At 43.3% G+C, this 23,181-nt stretch overlaps 1 protein-coding gene across 2 annotated transcripts in view; it reads left to right on the top strand.

The window, feature by feature from the left end:
- Nucleotides 1-22,336, top strand: part of THRAP3 (thyroid hormone receptor associated protein 3) — a 76,444-nt gene extending 54,108 nt beyond the window's left edge. For both annotated transcript variants that reach the window (XM_060140547.1, XM_060140548.1), the window contains exons 3-12: nt 2,116-2,283; nt 6,603-7,508; nt 9,040-9,753; nt 10,697-10,869; nt 11,602-11,713; nt 13,338-13,422; nt 15,554-15,741; nt 18,164-18,359; nt 18,823-18,966; nt 20,751-22,336. In XM_060140547.1, the coding sequence (XP_059996530.1) occupies nt 2,147-2,283; nt 6,603-7,508; nt 9,040-9,753; nt 10,697-10,869; nt 11,602-11,713; nt 13,338-13,422; nt 15,554-15,741; nt 18,164-18,359; nt 18,823-18,966; nt 20,751-20,972 (2,877 nt within the window). In that variant the 5' untranslated portion in view covers nt 2,116-2,146 and the 3' untranslated portion in view covers nt 20,973-22,336. The remainder of the gene's footprint in view (nt 1-2,115; nt 2,284-6,602; nt 7,509-9,039; nt 9,754-10,696; nt 10,870-11,601; nt 11,714-13,337; nt 13,423-15,553; nt 15,742-18,163; nt 18,360-18,822; nt 18,967-20,750) is intronic.
- Nucleotides 22,337-23,181: the final 845 nt, after the last annotated feature.

Below are 23,181 nucleotides of genomic sequence, written 5' to 3'. Positions count from 1 at the left end.
AGCTATAGCAGCTTCTTGGATTTCTTTGCCTTTCCAAAAGTTCTTAAAATTCAAGTCTAAAACTTGAATATAGTAATTATAAACAGATACCACCTTTCATTTTGTCTCTGTCTTGCCCTCTTTACCAGATCCTAAACTCAATAGGAGTGGAGACTTGAATTCATTTATTCATCCCACAAGTCTCTGCATGCCTTCTGGGTGCCAGACACTGCTCTGGCGAGGCTGTATAATGGTAGTTAAGAGCACTGGTTTAGAGCCAGGTCACCTGGGTTCAAATCCCAGCCCTGCCACTTAAAGCAGCGTGCCCTTGGGCAAGTTAGTTTACCTTCTTTATGTCTCAGTATCCGCATCTGTAAAAAGGGATGTAATAATACCCTCCTCGAGGATAAGTTAATAAAAATACTGTTTAAGTGTTTGCTGTTCTGGGCATTGAGGATACAACAGTAAATAAGAAAGATGAGATTTCTGCTGGTGGGAGCTTACATCCTACTTGGGTAGAGGAGGAAAAACAAAGTAAACAAGTACAAAGTAAACAAGTTTCAAGTACTGGATTTAGTGCTGGGAAGAAGAAAACAAGGTACTGGACTAGACCTTAGAGAATGACTGCGTGGCTGCTTTTGATTGGGTGGCCAGGGCAAACCTCTGGGGAGATCGCTTTTGAGTTAGGATCTGAATAACAAGAAAATCTGAGAGGTAGGGGAGGGTGAAATGTTCATTGATTATTGTTTTCCCTTCACAAGCCAGGCACAACATTACATAAAAGAATCTTTTGTTTAGCAGTGAGGCAGCGAGGTGTGATAGGATAAGTCCTGGAGTTCTGGGCTGGTTTAGGTATTAACTAGCTTTCTGATCTTTGAAAAAAAAAGGAAAAAACAGTTTGGTTTTTTTCATGGGAAAATGACCCTGAAAGAAGGTTGACTCTTGAAGCTAGTGTGGGCTAGAAGAAAGTAGAGGTTCTTCTCCTTATACATTACTTTAGTCCTATGTTTATGGATTAATATCCTGTATTTTGGGACTTCTCTGTTGGCGCAGTGGTTAACAATCTGCCTGCCAATACAGGGGACGTGGGTTCGAGCCCTGGTCCAGGAAGATCCCACGTGCCACAGAGCTGCTAAGCCCGTGCGCCACAACTACTGAGCCTGCGCTCTAGAGCCCGCGAGCCACAAGTACTGAAGCACGCGCGCCTAGAGCCCGTGCTCCGCAACAAGAGAAGCCACCGCAATGAGAAGCCCGCGCACTGCAACAAAGAGTAGCCCCTGCTCGCCACAACTAGAGAAAGCCAGTGCGCAGCAACGAAGACCCAACGCAGCCAAAAAAAAAAAATCCTATATTTTACAGGATGTAGTACATCCTGTTGTGGTTTTACAATATTTGAAAATATTCTGTCACACTTTTTTTTTTTGAGCACAAATAAACAGATTTTAATTCTTTGATAAGATAAATAATATACATAGGTACTTGGTAATACTGATAAAAAAAGAAGATAAAAGTTAGAAAAATACAAAATGGAAAGATATAACTATAGATGTAATGAGCAGATGTATGATTATAATTATAGGTGTAATACATAATTGTAGGTGTAAAGCAGATTACAGAATCTCTCACACTTTAAACCTTTTCCTTTGAAGTAAATATTAAGGGTATGCCTCATGGATTCAGGGTCCAGGAAGTAGGGAAATGTTAAGATGTGCCACAAACTCTATAACCAAGATGTCATTGCATAGAGTTTCTTCTGTGAGGACTGGGAAGCCTGTCTCAGGTCATCTCAGTACTTTTATTAACAGTTAACTTAGTTTGCAAAACTTGTCTGCTTATTGAGAAAAGACTATGTGCCCCAGGTTATCAATAGCTCTCCTCATTTTTGTCTGTGTTTCATGGTGTCCCCCAGTTAGAGTTACAGGTCAGGTTTTCCATTTGCTGCTGTGGGTTGGTACGTTGGGAATTGTACTGCTTAGAAATCCCCCTTGGTAAAAGGGCAAAGAGTGTTTTGTTTGGTTTGGTTTTAGCAGTCATTTCATCTTTTTTGTTTGTTTCTAAGTGTCCATAGAAGTTCAAGGGACTCACTCATTTGCAAAGGGGCTCACTCATTTGTTTGATTCTGTTTTTTTACATTAGGTGTAATTGAAAAGCGACCCTCTCTTTAGAGATGTCAAAAACAAACAAATCTAAGTCTGGATCTCGCTCTTCTCGATCAAGATCTGCATCAAGATCTCGTTCTCGTTCGTTTTCGAAGTCTCGGTCCAGAAGTCGGTCTGTCTCTCGTTCAAGGAAACGCAGGCTGAGGTAAGGGGGTGTGATTGTATAATGAGATGATCATTGATCAGTCAGTATAGGTCTCTGAAGATCTTTTGTTAGACCCTTTCTGTGAGTGTCAAATGGAGGTGCGGGGTTGGCTTGAGGTGGAGTGTTGGACGGTAAGATATTCCAGGTCTCTTCAAATGTTACAAATCCAAATCATCTTTGATTGCCATGCTGTTGGCCTAATTCCTTTTCTTTCCTGTCAGCACATACTGTTTTTCATCCACTGTGGAAGAAAGAGCATTTTATTTTTATTTAAGCTACTTGCTTCAAATCTCTACACCTGATTATTTTTCACTGAAGTATTTTTGGAGGCTTGGACCAAGGTTTATTTGCATCATCAGCAAAGAAAGGATAGCTAAGAGGATTAATAGTATGATCAACATTGCAAGGAAAAGAAACCTTAACTCACTAAAATAATTAAACCTTAAAAAACTTAATCAGGAGTCCTTTGTATATATACACCTGATACGCCAACTACTAACAAGCTGCATCTATTTAGTAAAACACATCTTGCAACTGCCTAAAAAAATCACTATTGTAGACATCACTTTGCCTTAGTAAATATGCAAATAATTCTTCTGAATTTATTGCCAGTATTCTTTAATTTAGTCAGTTTCTACACCTTTAGTTGGATTATTTCCTATTTCAGCTGTCTTGGAATATAATGCCAAACTTCCAGCATCTTTCGTCTTTTGTTGTGTTACGAGTTCGGTTTTTCATTCTTTAAAACTTTCTTTTGTGAGTAGATAAGAACCTGTTAGTAAATATAAGTTTCTATATGTGTGTTAGAGAAATATTGATGTATCTAAATGTTTAAATACCAAAAGGGGATCTTTGTACAATTTCATTCTTCTTGTCAGAGCTGCAGTAGGCAAGGAGACAATTTCTCAGTTTTACCACTTGGCGCCCCTGCTCATTATTTTAGATGAGTATCTAGAGCCCTTCTCTTAAATGAATTATGCAGTTTAAAATAAACTCAGGAATAGTTGTTATTAATCTTAATTGATGGTTTCCATAGTCCTACTCCTAAAAGAGTCTATAAACAAATAGTTGGTAGGCTCCCCCCCCACCCCCCCAACAAGAATAAGTTAATTCTTTTTTTTAAATACATTTATTTATTTCTATTTATTTATTATTTTTGGCTGTGTTGGGTCTTCGTTGCTGTGTGCGGGCTTTCTCTAGTTGCAGGGAGCAGGGGCTACTCTTCGTTTCGGTGTGTGGGCTTCTCATTGTGGTGGCTTCTCCTGTTGCGGACCACAGGCTCTAGGCATGCGGGGTTCAGTAGTTGTGGTTCGCGGGCTCTAGAACACAGGCTCAGTAGTTGTGGCGCACAGGCTTCGTTGCTCCACGACATGTGGGATCTTCCTGGACCAGGGCTGGAACCCGTGTCCCCTGCATTGGCAGGTGGATTCTTAACCACTGCACCACCAGGGAAGCCCAAGAATAAGTTAATTCTTAAATGGAATCTGTGAGAAGCCTGTCTGAAAATTAATTTCAGAGCAGAGATTGAACAAAAAATAGGTGTGCATAAATGTTAATGACTTCCATATAGTATAGAACAGGAAGTTATAAACTTTGAGTCTCTCACTCAAAACCCCTTTTTTTTTTTTTTTTAAGATAACATTACACCTCGAGGGTAACCAATCCTAACTTTATTTTTCTCTCCCATGTTTCTTGGGCACACATTTTTATACCAAGCTTTGTTTGAGGCCTGTGCTAGATAGAGTCTCTCTGTTGCCCAATTGTGTCAGAGTCTGTATGTAAGTAAAATTCTCTTTTATCTTCTCAAACCCCACCCCCATCCCCACCCCCACCCCCACCCCCCAAAAATGAGGGAAAGCCCACTAAATATATCTACCCCAGGAATTTGCTATCAAGGCCATAGGACCGAGCAGAGACTCTTAGTAAACTCCTACCTTGCGCCCAGAGTCTTTTGATCTGGTTTGCTTAAATCTCAGTTTCAGCTCATTTGGTTCTTTAAAACTTAATCTAGTAAATGGAAACTAAATAATTGGTTCAAAAAGAAGAGGCTGTACAACCAAAACTGAGAGAGAAAATTGAACTGACATAACCCAAATTGAAAAATGTTTACCAGCTCTGAAGTATTATGATAGCTACAGTTCTGGGCGGATCTCTCTGGACAGATTGCTTCTCCTTATTCTACAGATCATTTGGCATGGTCATCAACTTGGCAAATGAGGGAAAGATACCTTATGCAGGCAATATGTGCCGGGGTAGGTCTAGAGCCACTCCATGTGCTGTCCTAATACCTGTAAGATTATTTTGGAGGAATATCTCCACTAGAAAACAAGTTTTTATATTTGATTCTAGTCTGACTTCTCTGCTTTTTAGAAACAGATAAATTTGCCACTGGATGTTCAATTTTTAATTCTGGCTTATCTGTTTCATGATTTTTTCTTTTGTTTTCCCTCTCCTACAAGGAAAGCATACTGTCCAGAGAGTTTGAGAAACCATACCTTTAAATTAACTTAACTGCTGAGTTCTACAGAATTGGAGAAAATTGGTTGTTTCCTTGTATTTCACAGACTGTTGTATCCTTTTAAATGACTTCTCATAAATAAATTAATTTGCAATCTGCAGAGACTCATATTCCTGCATCCATGCAGTGACTGCGGGGTTTGGATGCAGTATGCCGCAGGGCCCTCACTAGTAATTGGTGACAGAAGCAGCAGTAGCCTCTGAGGATGGGAACATGAATAAAACCCTCCTTAGTGCTGGTGGTGCATCACCTCCCTCAAGTACAGCCATTAAATTGGGTCATATTCAGTTTCATAGCTGCATCTGCCTCTCCCTTCTTTCTTACATTGTTCTATTTTCGAATGAAAAGTGTGAAAGGTAAGTTTGTTTTTTTAAATTGTACTTAAATAGCAACCATTAACAACCATCACTATGCTACATCTTCACTAGTTCCTGTTGTTCTTGGAGTAGATAAAGAACCTGGGTAGTAAGTAGTGGGAAGCCAATCCCACTTTATCTTCTAAGTGTAAGTTTCTTTCTAAAAATAACATTCTGTTTAGTTGTTAAAACCTGTCACATTTGCATCTGTTTCCAGTTAGGTCTGATATGAGAAGTCCTGCTTATGAACTGAAGGGTTTTTATTCTATATGTAAAGAAAATATTTTTGGAGTTTTCTAGTAATTTTACATATTTCTAGTTAACTACTTAGGAGTAGTGACTAATTAACACTCTATATCATAGTTGACATGACAAGTGGTATCAAAGAACGCCACTGGATTTTCCACACCAACAAATACAGTTTTTGGCTTTTTGATGGAAACAGCTCCCTGTCATTGACAAGCCTGGCATTTGTGAACATGTAATTTTTACAGAGTTAGGTTACTGTTGAATCCCCACCGGTCTGGAAATGTACCTTTGCTAAATTAGAGTTCTGTATTGTTAAATGAAGAAGAACACCACTAGGCTTTAGGTTGACCTTAAAGATGTGCAAGTGTGGGGCTGTTTTTGTAGTTCCTCTTTGCTACCCTCTTGTGTGTTTTGATGTCTTATGGTCAGATGGTGCCCTCTTGTGGCACCTGGGTAAGACCTTGTAGTTCAGCCACAGAAACTTGACCTTCTAGTTAATGAGACCATTTCCAGATTCCCAGTTTAAAAAAAAACAACAATATTTGTATGCTTTGCTGCTGATCTGATTTCAGTTAAAATTCTTTTAAGCTTTGAACAGATGAGTTCTCTAAGTCCCTATTTAAGCATTCTTTGGTTTAGACCTGTTGTAACTTTTTTTTATACAACCCCAAGTCTTAGTGGAAGCTAAGAAATTAGCCCTGCACAGACAGAGGGAGGTGGATAGGATGGGGAGTAAGCAGTGTGGGGCCAGAGGATCTGAATAGTTACCTGTCTGGGTACCATAGCATGCAGGGATCACTTCCAGTGACCCAGGGACCTACCTGTACAATCCTCTGTGCCTGTGAAACTCTTAGCAAGTAGTATACTATATTAAAATGGTGTTTGTTTAGTTTACCACATTAGAAACATTTTTATATTCTCTCAGTCACTATAGAAATACATCTCCATTTAGAATGTGCTACAGTATTAATGAAGCATCTCAGTGTCTCATTTGTTAAAGTGCTTCTTTATTTTTGTACTTAATGTGGCCATAAGAGTAGAATTAATTATTTAAGTTTGTACCTTTCGTTTGAAAACACTGAAGTTAAATGATGCATAAGAAGAGGGACTTACCTCTTTGTTGGCAGGTTTTTCTTGAGTAAAAATGCTTGTGTCAAAAATTCAAACATTTCTTCCCTCCCCTGCCCCTCTTTCAGTTCTAGGTCTCGTTCCAGATCATATTCTCCAGCTCATAACAGAGAGAGAAATCACCCAAGAGTATATCAGAATCGGGATTTCCGAGGTCACAACAGAGGCTATAGAAGGCCCTATTATTTCCGTGGGCGCAACAGAGGCTTTTATCCATGGGGCCAGTATAACCGAGGAGGCTATGGAAACTACCGCTCAAATTGGCAGAATTACCGGCAGGCATACAGTCCTCGTCGGGGCCGTTCCCGATCCCGGTCCCCAAAGAGAAGGTCCCCTTCACCAAGGTCCAGGAGCCATTCTAGAAACTCCGATAAGTCTTCCTCTGACAGGTCAAGGCGTTCCTCATCCTCTCGTTCTTCCTCCAACCACAGCCGAGTTGAATCTTCTAAGCGCAAGTCTGCAAAGGAGAAAAAGTCTTCTTCCAAGGATAGCCGGCCGTCTCAGGCTGCCGGGGATAACCAGGGAGATGAGGCCAAGGAGCAGCCGTTCTCTGGAGGCACCTCTCAAGACACAAAAGCGTCTGAGAGCTCAAAGCCATGGCCAGATGCCACCACATACAGTGCTGGTTCTGCATCACGGGCCTCAGCCGTGTCTGAGCTGAGTCCTCGGGAGCGAAGCCCGGCTCTCAAAAGCCCCCTCCAGTCTGTGGTGGTGAGGAGGCGGTCACCTCGTCCTAGCCCTGTGCCCAAACCTAGCCCTCCGCTTTCCAGCACATCCCAGATGGGTTCAGCTCTGCAGAGTGGTGCTGGGTACCAGGCTGGGGCACACCAAGGTCAGTTTGACCATGGCTCGGGGTCCTTGAGTCCATCCAAAAAGAGCCCCATGGGTAAGAGTCCACCAGCCACTGGCTCCACATATGGCTCATCTCAGAAAGAGGAGGCTGCTGCTCCAGGCGGAGCAGCCTATACAAAGAGGCAAGTATCTTGTTTCCCCTGTCTGGTTTTTATCTCACCAGCCGGCAGTTTAGTTGTAATGTGATCTGTAGAGCTCTGATTAATGGTAATAAGGTAATCCCGTTTCCTCAACTTTTCATTTAGCAAACTTTAAAGCATCACCCCAGGAAACCTTTAGCTTAACTCTAGTTTTCCTACCTTCCTGAATTTGTATTGCAGCATAAAGTTTCTTTAGACTACTCTGCAATGATGTTTTCACATTTAAAGTTTACCTTGGATTCTACCAGTATAAGCCAGAGAACAGTAGAGATTTGTGGGTCAGCCATCAAAAAATGTGGTCTTTACCAAAATGAATGGCTGTTGGAGCTGTTAGACCCTCTAGGACCTACCATCTCCTGTGATCGATCTGCGTCAGTCCATCATGGTGAAGAGCTGCACCCTCACACCCTCCAGTTGAGGAGACTGGGCAGAATGGGAAAGTCCAAGGCTTAGTCCAGGAAGACCTTGTTTTAAAATCACAAAGTGGGTGTATGTCCCAGTAGAAGCCAACCAGGCTGTGTGTTAGGAGAGGACATAACAGTGTCTCTGTCTTTCTACCCTGGGGGACACACTGAGTTGGACCTTGAATCTTTTTTATGTGGTTGGATGGATTGGGGTGGCAGAGACATAACAGGGAATTTGTACTGGGACCAGGTTGTTAAGAGGGCTTTACAGAGCAGGTGGTTCCCCTCCTGCCCCCACCTTTTCCTTTTATTAGCATATTCTTTGCTGCCCTGCTGTCCTTTGGTTCTTTTTTGTCATATTAATGCAACTATAACATGATCAGACTTTTTCCATTCATGGTACAAATGAGACGTTCAGAATCTGTACTTTGCAGCTTTCAGTAAGTCTGCTTTGAAATACAAGTTTTGTTCCTTGCCAGGACTATGAATCTCATTAGAACACTTGGGCATGAGCTCTGCTTTTCCATAAGAATGAGTAGGATGATTTTTGCCCCCTCCCCCAATTAACATGTATTCTGTTTTTATTTGTGTTTGCAGTATATTTCATACTTAGATCTTCTAGGTGACTTGAAGCAAATTTGAAGTCTCTTTTGAGACTTGTATTTCCAAATGTGAGTTGTATAAAAGCAAAACAGTCCAAGGTTGAACATTCTATGTTAACTTTGCTGAAAGCAGATTTTAAGTGACTGAGTGAAGGTTGGATAAGACCTTAAGTTTTTTTTTTCCTAGACCACTTACAGGTAAGTAGGTTTTTGTTTTTCAGTATCCTAAAAATTGCCTTTGCTATTTTCTTTTTGTTTGTTTTTCTAATACACAACTCCATAGACCATATAGTTTTCTCTTAAATACCAAGTCCATAGATCTGTGAAGAGCAGTTTTTTAGAAATTAATAGAAGGTAACCAAGACTCCTTTCGTAACACTGGAATCCACAAGACATGCTTATTAGAGAAGCAGAATCCTAAGACCGTACGCAATGGTGCTAGTTTATTTTAGATCAAGTTGCTTAAGAAGCCTCTTGTGTGTGTCTCCCTTGTGTTTTCATAACTAGGTATCTAGATGAGCAGAAGACAGAGAATGGAAAGGATAAGGAACAGAAACAAACAAATACTGATAAAGAGAAAATGAAAGAGAAAGGGAGCTTCTCTGATGCGGGCTTGGGTGATACAAAAATGAAATCTGATCCATTTGCTCCCAAAACTGATACTGAGAAGCCTTTCCGGGGTAGCCAGTCTCCTAAAAGGTATAAGCTCCGAGATGACTTTGAGAAGAAGATGGCTGACTTCCACAAGGAGGAGATGGATGATCAAGATAAAGACAAGGGTAAAGGAAGGAAGGAATCTGAGTTTGATGATGAACCCAAATTCATGTCGAAAGTTGTAGCAGGTGCAAACAAAAACCAGGAGGAGGAAAAGTCAGGCAAATGGGAGGGCCTGATGTACGCACCGCCAGGGAAGGAAAAGCAAAGAAAAACGGAGGAGTTGGAGGAAGAGTCTTTCTCAGAGAGATCCAAAAAGGAGGATCGGGGAGGACCCAAGAGAACCGAAAGTGGGCACAGGGGATTTGTGCCTGAAAAAAATTTCCGAGTGACTGCTTACAAAGCAGTCCAGGAGAAAAGCTCATCACCTCCCCCGAGAAAGACCTCTGAGAGCCGAGAGAAGCTAGGAGCCAAAGGAGACTTTTCCACGGGGAAGTCTTCCTTTTCCATTACTCGAGAGGCCCAGGTGAATGTCCGGATGGACTCTTTTGATGAGGACCTTGCCAGGTGAGCTGTATAGTCCATCTTGACCCTCAGGGTTTTAGTAGCCTAACCTCTCTCCCTGAGGTCATTCTGGAACGAGGACAGGCCCCTCATGTATTTCCCCGCTGTCTCATTTTCAGTGTGTATACCCTCGTGTCTCTGTTTTCAGTGGAGAAGTGTGCATCACTGAGCAGTTATATGTTGGGGGCAGTATCATAGCAGTGGTGAAGCGTCTTTTTACACTATAGTGACTGGCTTTTTTGATGCTGGGTCCCCTCTGCTGCTCTCTTGCACTCTATTCATCACATTGTAAGCTCCCCTGCCGGCCCCATTCCACCCCCGTCCTGTTGCCTTCCTAAATGTGCTTGAGATGTCTTTTGCCTGTGGAGCCATGCAGGGTCCATTTTTCCATTCTTAGCTAAGTCACAATATCTATTTTTACAGGTCTTCATGAAATAATGTAACAGTTTTAAAGTTGGGGCTGGGGGCAGGAGAACTTAAGGAAAGAGTGATGAAGCCCAGGCTGCTTTTTACCTGGTGTAAAAACTGCAAAGCCAGTTGGAAGTCTCCTGAACAGCATTGTAGCCACATCCCACTCTTGCTGCATTGTGTCACTTCACTGAGTGGCCCTGGATGGCCAAACTAGTTGGTCTTTTAAAACACCTTCCTGTTTGTCATCTGTTAAAACCAGCAGAGACCCCCAGAACAGAATCACTGAAGTTTAATGCTTCATCCTACCCATTTGTTCCTATTAAATTCCAACGGGGAAAAGGGAAGAGAGAGATCTTAGATGCCTTTTCCCATAGTTATGGTGCATTGAAGTTACTTTTTACTTTGGTAGGAATTAAAAAAGGAACTTTACAGATAAATTTAACTCTTTTAAAGCACGCTCTTCATTTTTAGGATTTAAACGTTCTGACTTTCTGTGTATCTTGTTACATTGGGCCTCCCTGTGTTTCTTTTTCAGACCCAGTGGCTTATTGGCTCAGGAACGAAAGCTTTGTCGGGATCTAGTTCATAGCAACAAAAAGGAACAGGAATTTCGATCCATTTTCCAGCACATACAGTCAGCTCAGTCTCAGCGGAGCCCTTCAGAACTGTTTGCCCAGCATATAGTGACCATCGTTCACCATGTTAAAGGTGAGTCCAGACCCCAGCCTGCTCAGGGTCCCTTTCCACGTGCTTAGCTTCCTCTCTAACAAGCAGAAGGATGAGTGGGGGAATGGGGGAGTCTATCAGGGATCTTTATCTCATTGATAGGGGCCTTTGAAGCTACGGGCTAGCTTGAAGGAAATTTCTTCCAGGGAGAAGTTTCCATTTTTTAATTACAGAGATGAACATTATGAAATGCTAGTGGTAACCTGTGATCATGAGAATAAGTAAAATCCTTCATGTGAAGGTTTAAATTGCTTGAAAAGGAGGTATGAAGGTGGCTTTCTCAGCCCCTCTGTCTTTTCCTGTCTAGTAGCTAGAATCCTCTAGAGGCTTCTTGAAGATCTTGGGGTATGGATATCTTCCCCACATTATTTTGCCATCTCCTGGGCAAATGGAGGTGGACAGGCTGGGGAGTGTCATGTAGAATCTGGGTTTGGGCCAGTTATAGGTTCCATCTGAAATTGGAACTCAAGCAGGAGCTGGTGCTCTGAATCAAAGGATAGTAAGCTCTAGTTTCTCTCTTTGTATCCATGTCCTACAGTGGAAATCAGACATTGGATTTTGTCTGAACCAGCCATTTTTCCTTCTTCTTCCTAATGTTTTTTATATGGACTTGACTACTTTAGTCACATCTCTGTGGTTGTAGGTCCATGCACACGAGTTGAATGTTGGGTGTGCCTTTGATAGCCTGATATGTTTTTCTTTGACTCCCCACAGAGCATCACTTTGGGTCCTCGGGAATGACATTGCATGAACGCTTTACTAAATACCTAAAGAGAGGAACCGAGCAGGAGGCAGCTAAAAACAAGAAAAGCCCAGAGATTCACAGGTGAGGACCTCAGCCTTACAGTAGAGGTGGTCATAAAAGTCTGCTCATCAGATAATAAACTCATCTTGTTTTTGCAATTTGTTAGTTACATTATCAGCAGAATTTAAGGTAGTGCCCTCCAGGCTCTAGGATAGTGGTTGTTTGTAGTGGAAAAGGTATGCTTTGATGACTATAAGTTTCTCACTTTGGGCTGGAGGAAAACAGCCCTTTTGGTATAAGTGAACCTTTGTATTCTTGGGAGCTGGCAGACAGTAACCCAAGATCACTGTGAGCTTTCTTGATATAGAGTAGATGTTGTTTCTTTTTTTTCTTTTTTTTTTTTTTTTGCGGTACGCAGGACTCTCACTGCTGTGGCCTCTCCTGATGCGGAGCACAGGCTCAGTGGCCATGGCTCATGGGCCCAGCTACTCCGCGGCGTGTGGGATCCTCCCGGACTGGGGCACGAACCTGTGTCCCCTGCATTGGCAGGCGGACTCTCAACCACTGCGCCACCAGGGAAGCCCTAGATGTTGTTTCTTTAAGCAACCTATGTATTTCATATATTAGTCCTTCCTTTGGAAGAATTTGCAGCAGGTGGGGGCTGGAGGTGGGAGTGCTTATAGGATTATGTCAAAGGGTTTAAAAGCCCAGAGGTTTAAACATGCGGTTGTTGGAGACTATTCATTCAGCAAATAGGGACTTTGTCTAGAAACAAAGTTGGTCTTTAATTATATAATAGTCAGCTCTTGAACCTTTGCAGGAGGTAGGAGGACCATGTTTGCACAACAGTCTTGGATTTAGGGTCTTTGGGGATTTATGTCATGCCAGGCAGTTGTTTCTCACTTGGACCTCATCCTATTGGTGAATAATGGGCCATTATATTTTATTTTATTTATTTTTATTGTATTTTAAAAAATATTAAATTTTATTTTTTTGGCTGCGTTGGGTCTTCATTGCTGTGTGGCGGGCTTTCTCTACTTGTGGCGAGCAGGGGCTACTCTTAGTGCACAGGCTTCTCCTTGAGCAGTGGTTTCTCCTGTTGCAGAACTCGGGCTCTAAGCACGCGGGCTTCAGTAGTTGTAGCTCATGGGCTCTAAGCACGCGGGCTTCAGTCGTTGTGGCTCATGGCCTCTAGAGTGCAGGCTCAGTAGTTGTGGTGCATGGGCTTAGTTGCTTCATGGCATGTGGGATCTTCCCGGACCAGGGATTGAACCTGTGTCCCCTGCGTTGGCAGGTTGATTCTTATCCACTGCACCACCAGGGAAATCCCAAGGACCATTATATTTTAATTTCCAAGATGAAAACTGCTTTTTGAAGTTAGCAGGGCATAGATAATCTTGATGTGAATTTGAAATTATAGGCACGGCTGTAGGTGAATCTGTTTTCCTGGCTGTAATGGTACTGGGTGGAATAAGATGTTTTTTCTGTTTGAGTTTGGAAAGTTGGGAGAGAGAGAGAGAGTGTGTGTATATGTGTTGTGCATGCATACACGCACATGGACATCTATGGGAGAGTGTAAGTATATAAGCAAACAACATAAGTGTAATAAAAAGGAATGCCTATGTTTTGCACCACTCTACTTAGGAACTGAGGTGCTATATTCACACTATGGAATGTTAAACAATTTTTGTGTTTTCAATTTTAGGAGGATAGACATTTCCCCCAGTACATTCAGAAAACATGGTTTGGCTCATGACGAAATGAAAAGTCCCCGGGAACCTGGCTACAAGGTGAACTGTTGCTTTGATCAGTAATTCCAACAAAATGAGTGCGTTGGGCATGAACTTGACAGAAATGTGTTTGTTTAAATTACTCTCTACTTAAGTTTGTGTTTTTCTTTTAAGGATGGGCATAATTCTAAAAATGAACTACAAAGGGTTAATTTTTATTAAATGTATCAACAACCTTTGTGAAGTGGTTAGAATATGGTAAATGACCCCAAAGTCTATTGAGGTGAGCTTGAGAAAAAAAAGAGAGGAGTTTTGGAACAAGTGCCCATGATGAGAGAAGAAACTTTTTGTGATATTTTTCTGCTTGTAAGTATTATCAAATCAACTATATACATGCACTATTTCCAACCATGATTTCAAAAAGACATGCATGTCAGAGAAGAGTGAAATATTCATATCTTAACTTAGTAGACTGTTTTAAGCAGCTAGTCCAGATTTTTTTCTAACATTGTACCATATCTATCATCTGTCGATTACTGTTACTTTAAAGCTAAACATTGCTTTGATAGCCCAGCTACATTTGTAATGATGTGCACGTAAACACTGTTATTAAGAGGTTAAAGCTTGTGTGCAGTCTTTTACTATGAGGTACTAGATTTGGGTTCTTAAAAATCTTAGTATTTCTTGACCACCATTCCCATATAGAGTTGTAATTTAAAATTAGAGATGGCTCTTCCGATGCTGCTGAAACCTTTTCTAAAAATAGTAATTTTTAAGTTTTCCAAGTAAATTTGTCTTATTGGTTGAATGTAATGAGAGGCACTCTTGTACAATCTCTCTTCTCTCCCATCCCCCTTTTCTTTTTCTCCAAGTACCCACCGGCTTGGCACTAACCATGTGAAATGCAAGGTTTTGAAACATCAGAAGAGATTCCGTCCTCTCTGCCCCACATAGCCTACTCAGTAGAGGTGCTGTGGGCACTGCCTAAGGGAGCTGCAGCTGCGTTTTTCTTCTCTCTTTTTTCGTCTTTGGAGGGTACAGAGGCCCCATTCCCTCTGTCAAAAGAAAACCATGTGATAAAATAAACCAGCTTACTACCTACCACTCCTGTTAATTAAATTATTTCAACAAAAAGCTTAGTTGTTTGTATAAGTAAAACGTTAATGCTAAGTGAACTACTCATCGCTTCCTCTTTTTAGGGAGTTTTTTGTTGTGTTTTTTTGTTTTTGGCTGCACTGTGCAGCTTGGGGGTCTTAGTTCCTGGACCCAGGGATTGAACCTGGGCCCTCAGCAGTGAAAGCATGGAGTCTTAACCACTGGACCTCCAGGGAAGTCCCTAAGGAGGTTTTACTTCCATGAGACAAATCTTAGTGTATAATGTGCCTGAAAGCACGTTGCACCTCTGCTCACTGAGATTCTAAAGAGCTGTTGAAAGCCCTTGGCATGATAGTTAGGGGTAGAAGGCCGCTGTTGTTGCTGGGCTCATGCTGTATCTGCAACATACATACCCTGATAGGTTACACTTCCTAGAAAGTTAGCAAAAAAAAGGTTTTCTTTTTCTCTTTTCTTCCTTCCTTCCTCCCTCCCTCCCTTCCTTTTTTTTTAAATAAACTTTGACTTGGTATTGCCACATTATGAATTCGTTATGCTTTTTGATATGCCTTTTCTAGAGAAATTTAATACAATTAAACATTTTGGAAGGCTGATTGAGTCTCCCATTGTCTGTCATTGGACTCAATACTGAGAGAGAATTCCAAGTAGAGGATAGGCCCAGGGCAGCTGCCACAGTGTAGGTAGGGGAAGATAACAGCATTTCCATTCTTCGTGGTGACTAAGCCTGAGCCAGCCTAACCAACACCTTCCAGGGTTGATTTTGGCCTTCTCAACTTGTCGGCTAGCCCGTCTTTACTGGGCCACAGAGGGAAACAGCGAAGTGAGGTGCGTGTACGTGTGTGTAGCATATGCAGAAGGTCTTCATCATTATTTTAGAGAACTGGTTTGGGCTCTGTAGGATCCTCATGAAGCGACTTCTGTGGACCATCCTGTATCCCTCCTGAGCTTGGGCGAGGTGCCTCACATTCCCAGTGCTTCCTGTGCACCACTCCAGTGGAGTAGAAGCCACAGTTCGTGGGGTGGTTGAGTTGGTAGCCCTGAATCCCCAAAACCTAAATTTTGATTTCTCTTTTGGCAGGCTGAGGGAAAATACAAAGATGATCCTGTTGATCTCCGCCTTGATATCGAACGTCGTAAAAAACATAAAGAGAGAGATCTTAAACGAGGTAAATCAAGAGAATCAGTGGATTCCCGAGACTCAAGCCACTCGAGGGAAAGATCAGCTGAGAAAACAGAGAAAACTCATAAAGGATCAAAGAAGCAGAAGTACGTAAGCCCCTGTCCGTCACCTCATTCAGACTCCTGAGTGGATTTCTTTGTCTGCCCACCATTAGGCTATATGGCAGACCCTCCAAGCCAGAGAACTTGGGGTTAGGAACGATGGCCACTTGTACAGTGTCTTTTTTTTAACTGTCAGTTAAGGTCCCTAGATTGAAAATAGAACTTTAGCATGAAAGTAGGCATGATCCTTGTCTAAAGGAGGCCTCCTGGGAGATGGGCAGTTAATTTGGCTCTAGGGACAGTGTGGAAAATCATAGGGGAATTCCTTTTGCATTTGTTTTGGCCACATTCTTTGACATGTCCTTTCTCATCACAAATCTTCTTGGGAAGGTTATGTTTTAGAAATGGCTCAAAGTTGTTGTCAGGTAATAATACTGTTTGGTCAGAGAAACAGGGTGGAACTAGATAGGACAAGATTGTTGATCGCCTTTTAAACTGGTTTCACAGACACTTCCAAGAGAGGTGTTACAAATATTCTTTAAACAAAGGTAGCATTGATGAACTTCATAAGGCAGTATTTACGCCAAGGCCTTATCTCTATTTACATTTTTGAATGTTCCATGACTTTTCAATCATGTCTCATTAAAGGTAGCACAATTGAAACCCCACACCTTCCTGTAAGAAGCTACACCACTTGTGTTTCTGAACTTTATCTAGCAAGCACTTTCATATCCATTTTCTGATAACAGTCCTTTGAGATAAGTTGGATAGTTAGTAGCTACCTGTTTTGCCCATTTGAAAGATAAAGAAGTAAGCTCAGAATGATTTGTCTAAGATCACACAGTAACAACTGACATCAAAACTCAGATCTTCTGTTCCACTTTGTCTGCTCTTCCACTCAGTTACTTACACATTATGAGCCTTAGCAGCTTTCAGGGCTGCCCACAGATAAAAATCTGATAATCCTCACCAGGGAATGGAGGTGGGGGTATAGTAGTCTTCAACACTGTCACTGGTGGAAAGGGAGCAGAACCCCTCAAGCATTTCAGGGTTGGACTTGGATGACTGATCCTCATTTCTTTCCCTGGGACACATGCCTCTACCTCTGACTTGTTGTGTAACCTTGACCAAGTCTCTTGCAACCGTAGTATTTTGTGACTGGGGCAAGAAGAAAAATGATAGTTATGTCACTTTTCATTGTATATCACACTTCAGTTTAGAAGAACTTTTTCTCATATGACTGAAGAGTGGCTCACCCAAGATCACACAACTAATAAAAGGCAGTGTTGGGACTCAAATATGGGGCTTTCTGGAGTCTTAGGTTTGAAAACCTCTTGAAATGACACTGATTTCTAGGAGTCAAACATTTGAGTTATAAGAATCCTGTGACAATAACTTAGAATTCCTCCTTTTTAAGAGTAAATGCTAGAAGGCACCAGTAGGATTCAAACATGTAAGTCTTTGATCTTCTCGAATGTTTGGGGGTGGGCTGGGGGGTTGCAAGGTACTTTCCTCCGTAGTGGAGGAGGGCAGTGATCGGTTACTGACACAGGCTGGCTTCTCCCTGTAAGTCCTCCTCTACTCCTGGGAGCCAGCCTTTCTGCCACCTTAGACGTGGTTGGTGCCCTTCTCCAGCACCACATGGCGGACTGGCCCCGACCTCTAGTACACAGACCGTGACTCGTCATATTAGTCTGATTTACCCTAGTCTGTAATTTCCCCCAGATGAAGGGAAGGATGGGAAATAACTCTGAGAAGAGTTTCGACAAATCCTGTGCTTAATGACGAAAGCTGTTTGAGCTCACTGGAAAGTGGGGAGGTGGTTTGTGGAGTAGTGGTATAATTAGTCGGAGCCAGGTTTGAATCCAGGCCTACTCAGCTCTGTCACCTGAACTTCCTGTCTATAAAATGAGGGAAATAATACTGAATGATCATAATTGCCATTTACTATATGCCTGCTATGTCAGTGTAGAGTTTTTAATTAAGCACATTGTTTTTTCAGTCTTTAGAGCACTGTCCCAAGACAGGTAGTGTTCTTCTTATGAGAAATAGAACTAATGTAAAGCCGAAACAGATGGTAATGTATAAAGCCTGTCCTGGTACCAGATACTCCGTGACTTTAAATGCAGTGTTAGTTTCCTTCTGCCTTTCTGATTCGTGCACATGTATTAGACTGAGCTGCCAGAGGCCACAGACTATGTTTTGTTGCTCCTTCTGTGTATGTCCCATGTTCATCACAGGCTCGGACATAGATATGTCACTCAGCATGACTGACAGAATTGGGAGGAAGCTCCCCAGGTTCCCTGGGTGTGTATGTTGGGGGTGAGTTCGTTTTTCAGGTTACTAGCCTTCAGTGTTTTCATCACAGACACACTCCTGATTGCCCTGTGCTGCTTATCCATGAGCCCCCAGCCAAAGGCTGTACCCTAGAGGCTTACTGATCTCCCTGCCTCTTCTATTTTCAAAGGAAGCACCGGAGAGCACGAGACCGGTCCAGGTCATCATCCTCTTCCTCCCAGTCATCCCACTCCTACAAAGCGGAAGAGTACACTGAAGAGACAGAGGAGAGAGAGGAGAGTACCACGGGCTTTGACAAATCAAGACTGGGGACCAAAGACTTTGTGGGTCCAAGTGACAGAGGAGGCAGAGCTCGAGGGACCTTTGTAAGACCCTGCCCGCTCTCCCTTTCTCTAAGCCCTTACTCCCACCAATTCTAATTATGTTCTTATCAGAATACTAATTTTGTTGCCCTTGATACAAGTAATTCAGTCTAAAGACCCTAGAATCTGTGGTTTCCCAATCCCCAGGCTTTCCATTTTTAGTGTTTTTGTTTTCCTGTTCATAATCACTTAGCCAGAAAGTCTCTTAGGGCTTCTCTTCCGAACTTCCTCACTTGTCTTGACTCCTGTTGTGTGTAGGGAGGCCCTTATGCCATTTTGTCCTCTGTCTAGGCTGTAGACTTGAGATGAATGGAAAGGGAATGACTAGAAACCAGTTGACCAGCATATTGACTGGAGGACAGTTGTCTGTTTTGTGCCAGAAAAGTGTTTGAATAGAAGGCAAGGAATTGTTTTTCTCCATTCCTTACATGGTCCCTTTGTTCCTTTCCCCTGTTTATTGCCACAGCAATTTCGAGCCAGAGGAAGAGGCTGGGGCAGAGGCAACTACTCTGGTAACAACAGCAGCAGCAGCAACAATGATTTTCAAAAGAGAAACCGTGAGGAGGAATGGGACCCCGAGTACACACCCAAAAGCAAGAAGTATTACTTGGTATGTGTCTGGGGACAACCAGGAAGGGCCAGGGGACCTTTGGCACACACAGTAGCTGATACAGAGGCCTTAACTGGTCTTTCCAGAACTGTGATTAAATATGTGTGCAGGCGCTGCACTGGGTACATGCGTACTTGTGGGATGGCATAGTGCTGGCAAGATGAGTTCTCAAGAGAGGTAGTCCTGACCTTGAGAGCGCTATCTAAGACGTTTATGGATCCAAGGGTAAGCGGGGAAAGGTTCCTCTTGCCTTTTTAGTCTGTGAAATTGTTTTACTGCTCACCCACCCTAACCTAAGCCTCCCTCCAGCTTTTATGCAAGGGATAGAACCATAACCTTCCCCTGAGGCTGCAGTTCCACCCTGTCGCTCCCCAGCACAAGATTGACAGGAAAGACAGCTCAGGATCTCTTTTTGAGGAAGGGGACCTGCCTCCAAAATGAAACACCACTGGGGCTTCTCTCTTCTAAGCTGTTGGTCATTATCAGGTACCAGGCACCATCTGAGCCTCTCTGCCTCTCAGATTAGGGCTCTTCTAAGCTGAATCACCTGGCCAGTGAGAGAGCTCTTTTGGCTTTGCTCAACAGCAGGCTCAGATCCAAGCAGACGTGACTCTTGAGTGTTGTAAGCAAGGTCAGCTTGCAGCCGAGTCTCTTCATCACCCCTGAGGACTGGCATGGAAACAGGAAGCTAGGAAACAGGTTGCTGTGTAAATCACTGTGTATAGCCAACTTCACTTTTCTAGGGCTGCTGGTAGCTACTTTGGGACTCCTAGAGGACCCTTGAACCTATATCTAGGGAAATGTTGCCTGGGCCTAGGATAGGTACTGGAGTGGGGCTGCTTCAGGGAAGGATTAAAGGCCACACAAAGCCCCTTTCCCTGCCCCATCTGTCCCCTGAAGGAGCATTGCCAGCCTGATTCATTTAGGCTAGTGAATAAGCAGCTGGCCCTTTAGCTGAGCTAACCCCTCAGGGGCCTAAGGCACTACTTGTGTGGGTGGAGGATTTAGACTCTTTGAGGCCATGGGGCTGATAGGTAACAGTGACTTTTCAAAATGCTTTGTCATTTCATTTCTTTTTCATTGGATCCCTTCTTCTCATGTGATCATCAGACCAGGGATTGTTTGAGTTGTAGGTTTTGTTTTTTCTACTCTGCCACACTGCCTCCTTGCATAAAACTAAAGAGGGGAGGGATACAAGACGGGAGGCTGGATTCTGGTCCTGCCTTTGCCAATAACTGGTCTGAGCCATGAGCAGATCATTTTCCCTTGGTCTCACGGCCTGTTCTTGGCTGAGGGGGAGGGTTGGGGAGAGCTAGAGTCCCAACTATGTGTGTGTTCTGTGTTGCTTCATCTCTTACCATCCTGACAACTCAGATCATAGTTTCACGTTTAGGGGTGATTTGCTTTCTCAAACCCACTCTTTGAGAGACAGTGTTCTAAATAATATGGAGTTACTTAAAGTTCCTCTGCCTGTTTTCTCATCTGTGTAGTGGAGGGTGATAATGATAGGGTAGGGTAGATGTGAGGATTAAATGAGATAATGCAGGAAAAGGTCTTTGAGTGAAGATTTTATCATCATCATCATTATTATAATGCCTAAACTACTGCCTTAGAATTCAAGGAACCCAACTGAATATTCTCTTAGATCTGAATTAGTAGCATTTTTAGAGTGGGGAACAGGGCATAGGTTCATTTGAGAAAGTCATATTTGGGTGGGTTCAGAGGAGAGGGTTCTGGCTACTCTTGTTCACTCTGGCATTGATGGCAGTCTTCTTTCCTTTCAGCATGATGACCGTGAAGGTGAAGGCAGTGAGAAGTGGGTGAGCCGGGGCCGGGGCCGAGGAGCCTTTCCTCGGGGTCGGGGCCGGTTCATGTTCCGGAAATCCAGCACCAGCCCCAAATGGGCCCACGACAAGTTCAGTGGGGAGGAAGGGGAGATCGAAGACGACGAGAGTGGGACAGAGAACCGAGAAGAGAAGGACAATTTACAGCCTACAGCTGAGTAGAGGCCACCTTGATGGGAGCCCCTGCCCAAGGGAGAGAGGCGCTGGGAAGATGGCTGGTGAGGAGCTAAACAGAGGAGCCTCGAGAAGATTCTGAAAATCCCACCCCTACCCGCCACCAGCCATGCAGAACTCCTACTACAGCCGAAAGCATCCCTGGCGCTGTGTCCCGCCAGAGGCAGCCGGCTGTGGGGCCTGGGGTCAGGCCCAACTTTTGAGCAGAACACACCATGTTGGGCTTTAGCTGTGTGGTTCTCATTTGTTGCTGTGTGGGGTGGGGCTGGGGTAGGGAGGGCAGAGCGATACTTGGATTTTGGTTTGTTCCCTATTAGAAACCAACAGTTTTATTCTTCATTTCATTTCATTTGGAGCTAAGAGGACTAATTTGATGATTTTCAATCTCTTCTCCCTTATCCTGATTTTAAAAGCCCCCCCCCCCTTTTTTTAGGCATATATAGTAACATTAGCGGAAAGATTTAATTTGGGCAACTTTGATTCTTAAAAGAGAAAACAAAGCATGTGAATAAACATTGAAGTGTTCACCTCAGTTTGGGACCAAACTGCTTGGATCTTTGTAAAAGTTGGTTTTGTATGTCGAGGAGGAGTTCAAGGCCTTTCTGACCACCTTGTGTTCCCCTTTTCTGCGCAGCCATGTATCACATGGTGTTGTTCCTAACCACACCCCATGTGCGCACCTCCCCTCCCCCCCAATATTTTCTGATTTCTTCTGGGCTGGGCTTCCCCTTCTCCACCAGCAGCTCCAGTATCCCAAACTTTCTAGTCGTGCTGATCCTCTCAGCAACAGGGGTGGAAACTGGATGTGGCAGTTTCTGGTCTGTTTTCTAAGAAACTTCTGACTTCTATTATCTTTACAAATATAAGATGAGAAAATAATTTTTTCAATATTTTTTATTAATCTTTTTATAAAATGAAAAGAAACTCCTATGATCGATTAAGGAAGGTGGTTATGGCTGGGTGGTTTGTGGGGGTTTTTTGTTTTGTTTTTTTCTTTTCCTTTTTCTTTTTTTAACCTTAAGCTTTAAGTTGAAACATTCTCAGATGTTTGGGGGGAAAACATCCTCTTAAAATGGGTCCTTGTGCTTGCCTTCTGGGGAGGCGGTCCTGAGCAGGTGAATCATATGGCATTTATGCATATGTTATATGCGGACTGCACCCACCTCTTCCCCCCCTCCAACCTTTGCCTCTTGGGTTGTTATGCTACTTTCCCCTTACTTTGCTACATTTCTATAGTTAAGTTGGTTTTACTTGAATGATTCATGTTTAGGGAAAAAAAAAAAGAAAATACCCTTAAAATTTGTTTCAACTCCTCCTGCAAATAAAAAAATAAATGAAGTGGCAGATGTAAATGGGCTCTGGTCATTGTCACCCTGAGTGTGTGTGTTGGGGGGGTGTCTCCCATAGCAGCTTCAGGGAACCTGAAAAACCAGGTGTCTGGGGGGGCTGGGCCCAGACTGTTGCTCAGCTCCATCCTCTCCAGCCCCACATTTGGTTGTTCTAGGAGGACCTCAGCCAATCCTGCGTTGGGTAATAGCTCCTCTTTCCCTTTCCAGTGATTTTGCTTCATATCCTGTACCTTGGACACCCTAGGAGAACCAGATTTTTTCACTCTGGTGTCGTAAGCAAGGACTTTGGCTTCCAAAGTGGTGGGGCAGGGGTCAAGGGGTGTGGATAACAGGCTTGGCTTTCTTTTTTTCTTGAGGCTCACAGATTTTTTGAAAAATATCTTTTCATAAAGCTACTTAAGTCACTCCAGCTGCTGTTCAATGCAGCACAAAAGTGGGCTCCATGCTGCAGTGAAGAGTCTCCATTAACCCGGGGTAGCAACAGATGAAGTGGTTGCAGGTTGCTCAGGTTCGGCTTTCTACGTTCGCCACTAAGCAGGAAGATGACCTGAAAGTTAACCTAGCCCACGTGGGACGGGCAGTAACCTTCAGCCTTTGCCAGCGTTGGCCTTGGTTGCAGGAGAGCAGGAGCCTTGCAAGCTCCTGAAGTTCCCTTCTTCCTGTCTTCTCCCTGGGAAAATCCGGGCATGTTTTCTGAAACCAAATGAGGCCCCCTTGGCCTGAAGAAAGGGTTTCTGTGCGCTTCCTCTTCCCTTGAAGGGGGTCCAGGGAGGAATATGCCTCCCAGGGAAAGCAGCAATAGGTTTGTGCGCACAGAGCAACCACCCCGTCCACCCAGGACCCGCCCG

This window comes from Lagenorhynchus albirostris, chromosome 2 (genome assembly GCF_949774975.1).
Source record: "Lagenorhynchus albirostris chromosome 2, mLagAlb1.1, whole genome shotgun sequence".
NCBI classification, from domain to species: Eukaryota; Metazoa; Chordata; class Mammalia; order Artiodactyla; family Delphinidae; genus Lagenorhynchus; species Lagenorhynchus albirostris.
The sequence above is the reverse complement of the archived record's forward strand: the minus strand, read 5'-3'. Positions and strand labels throughout refer to the sequence as shown.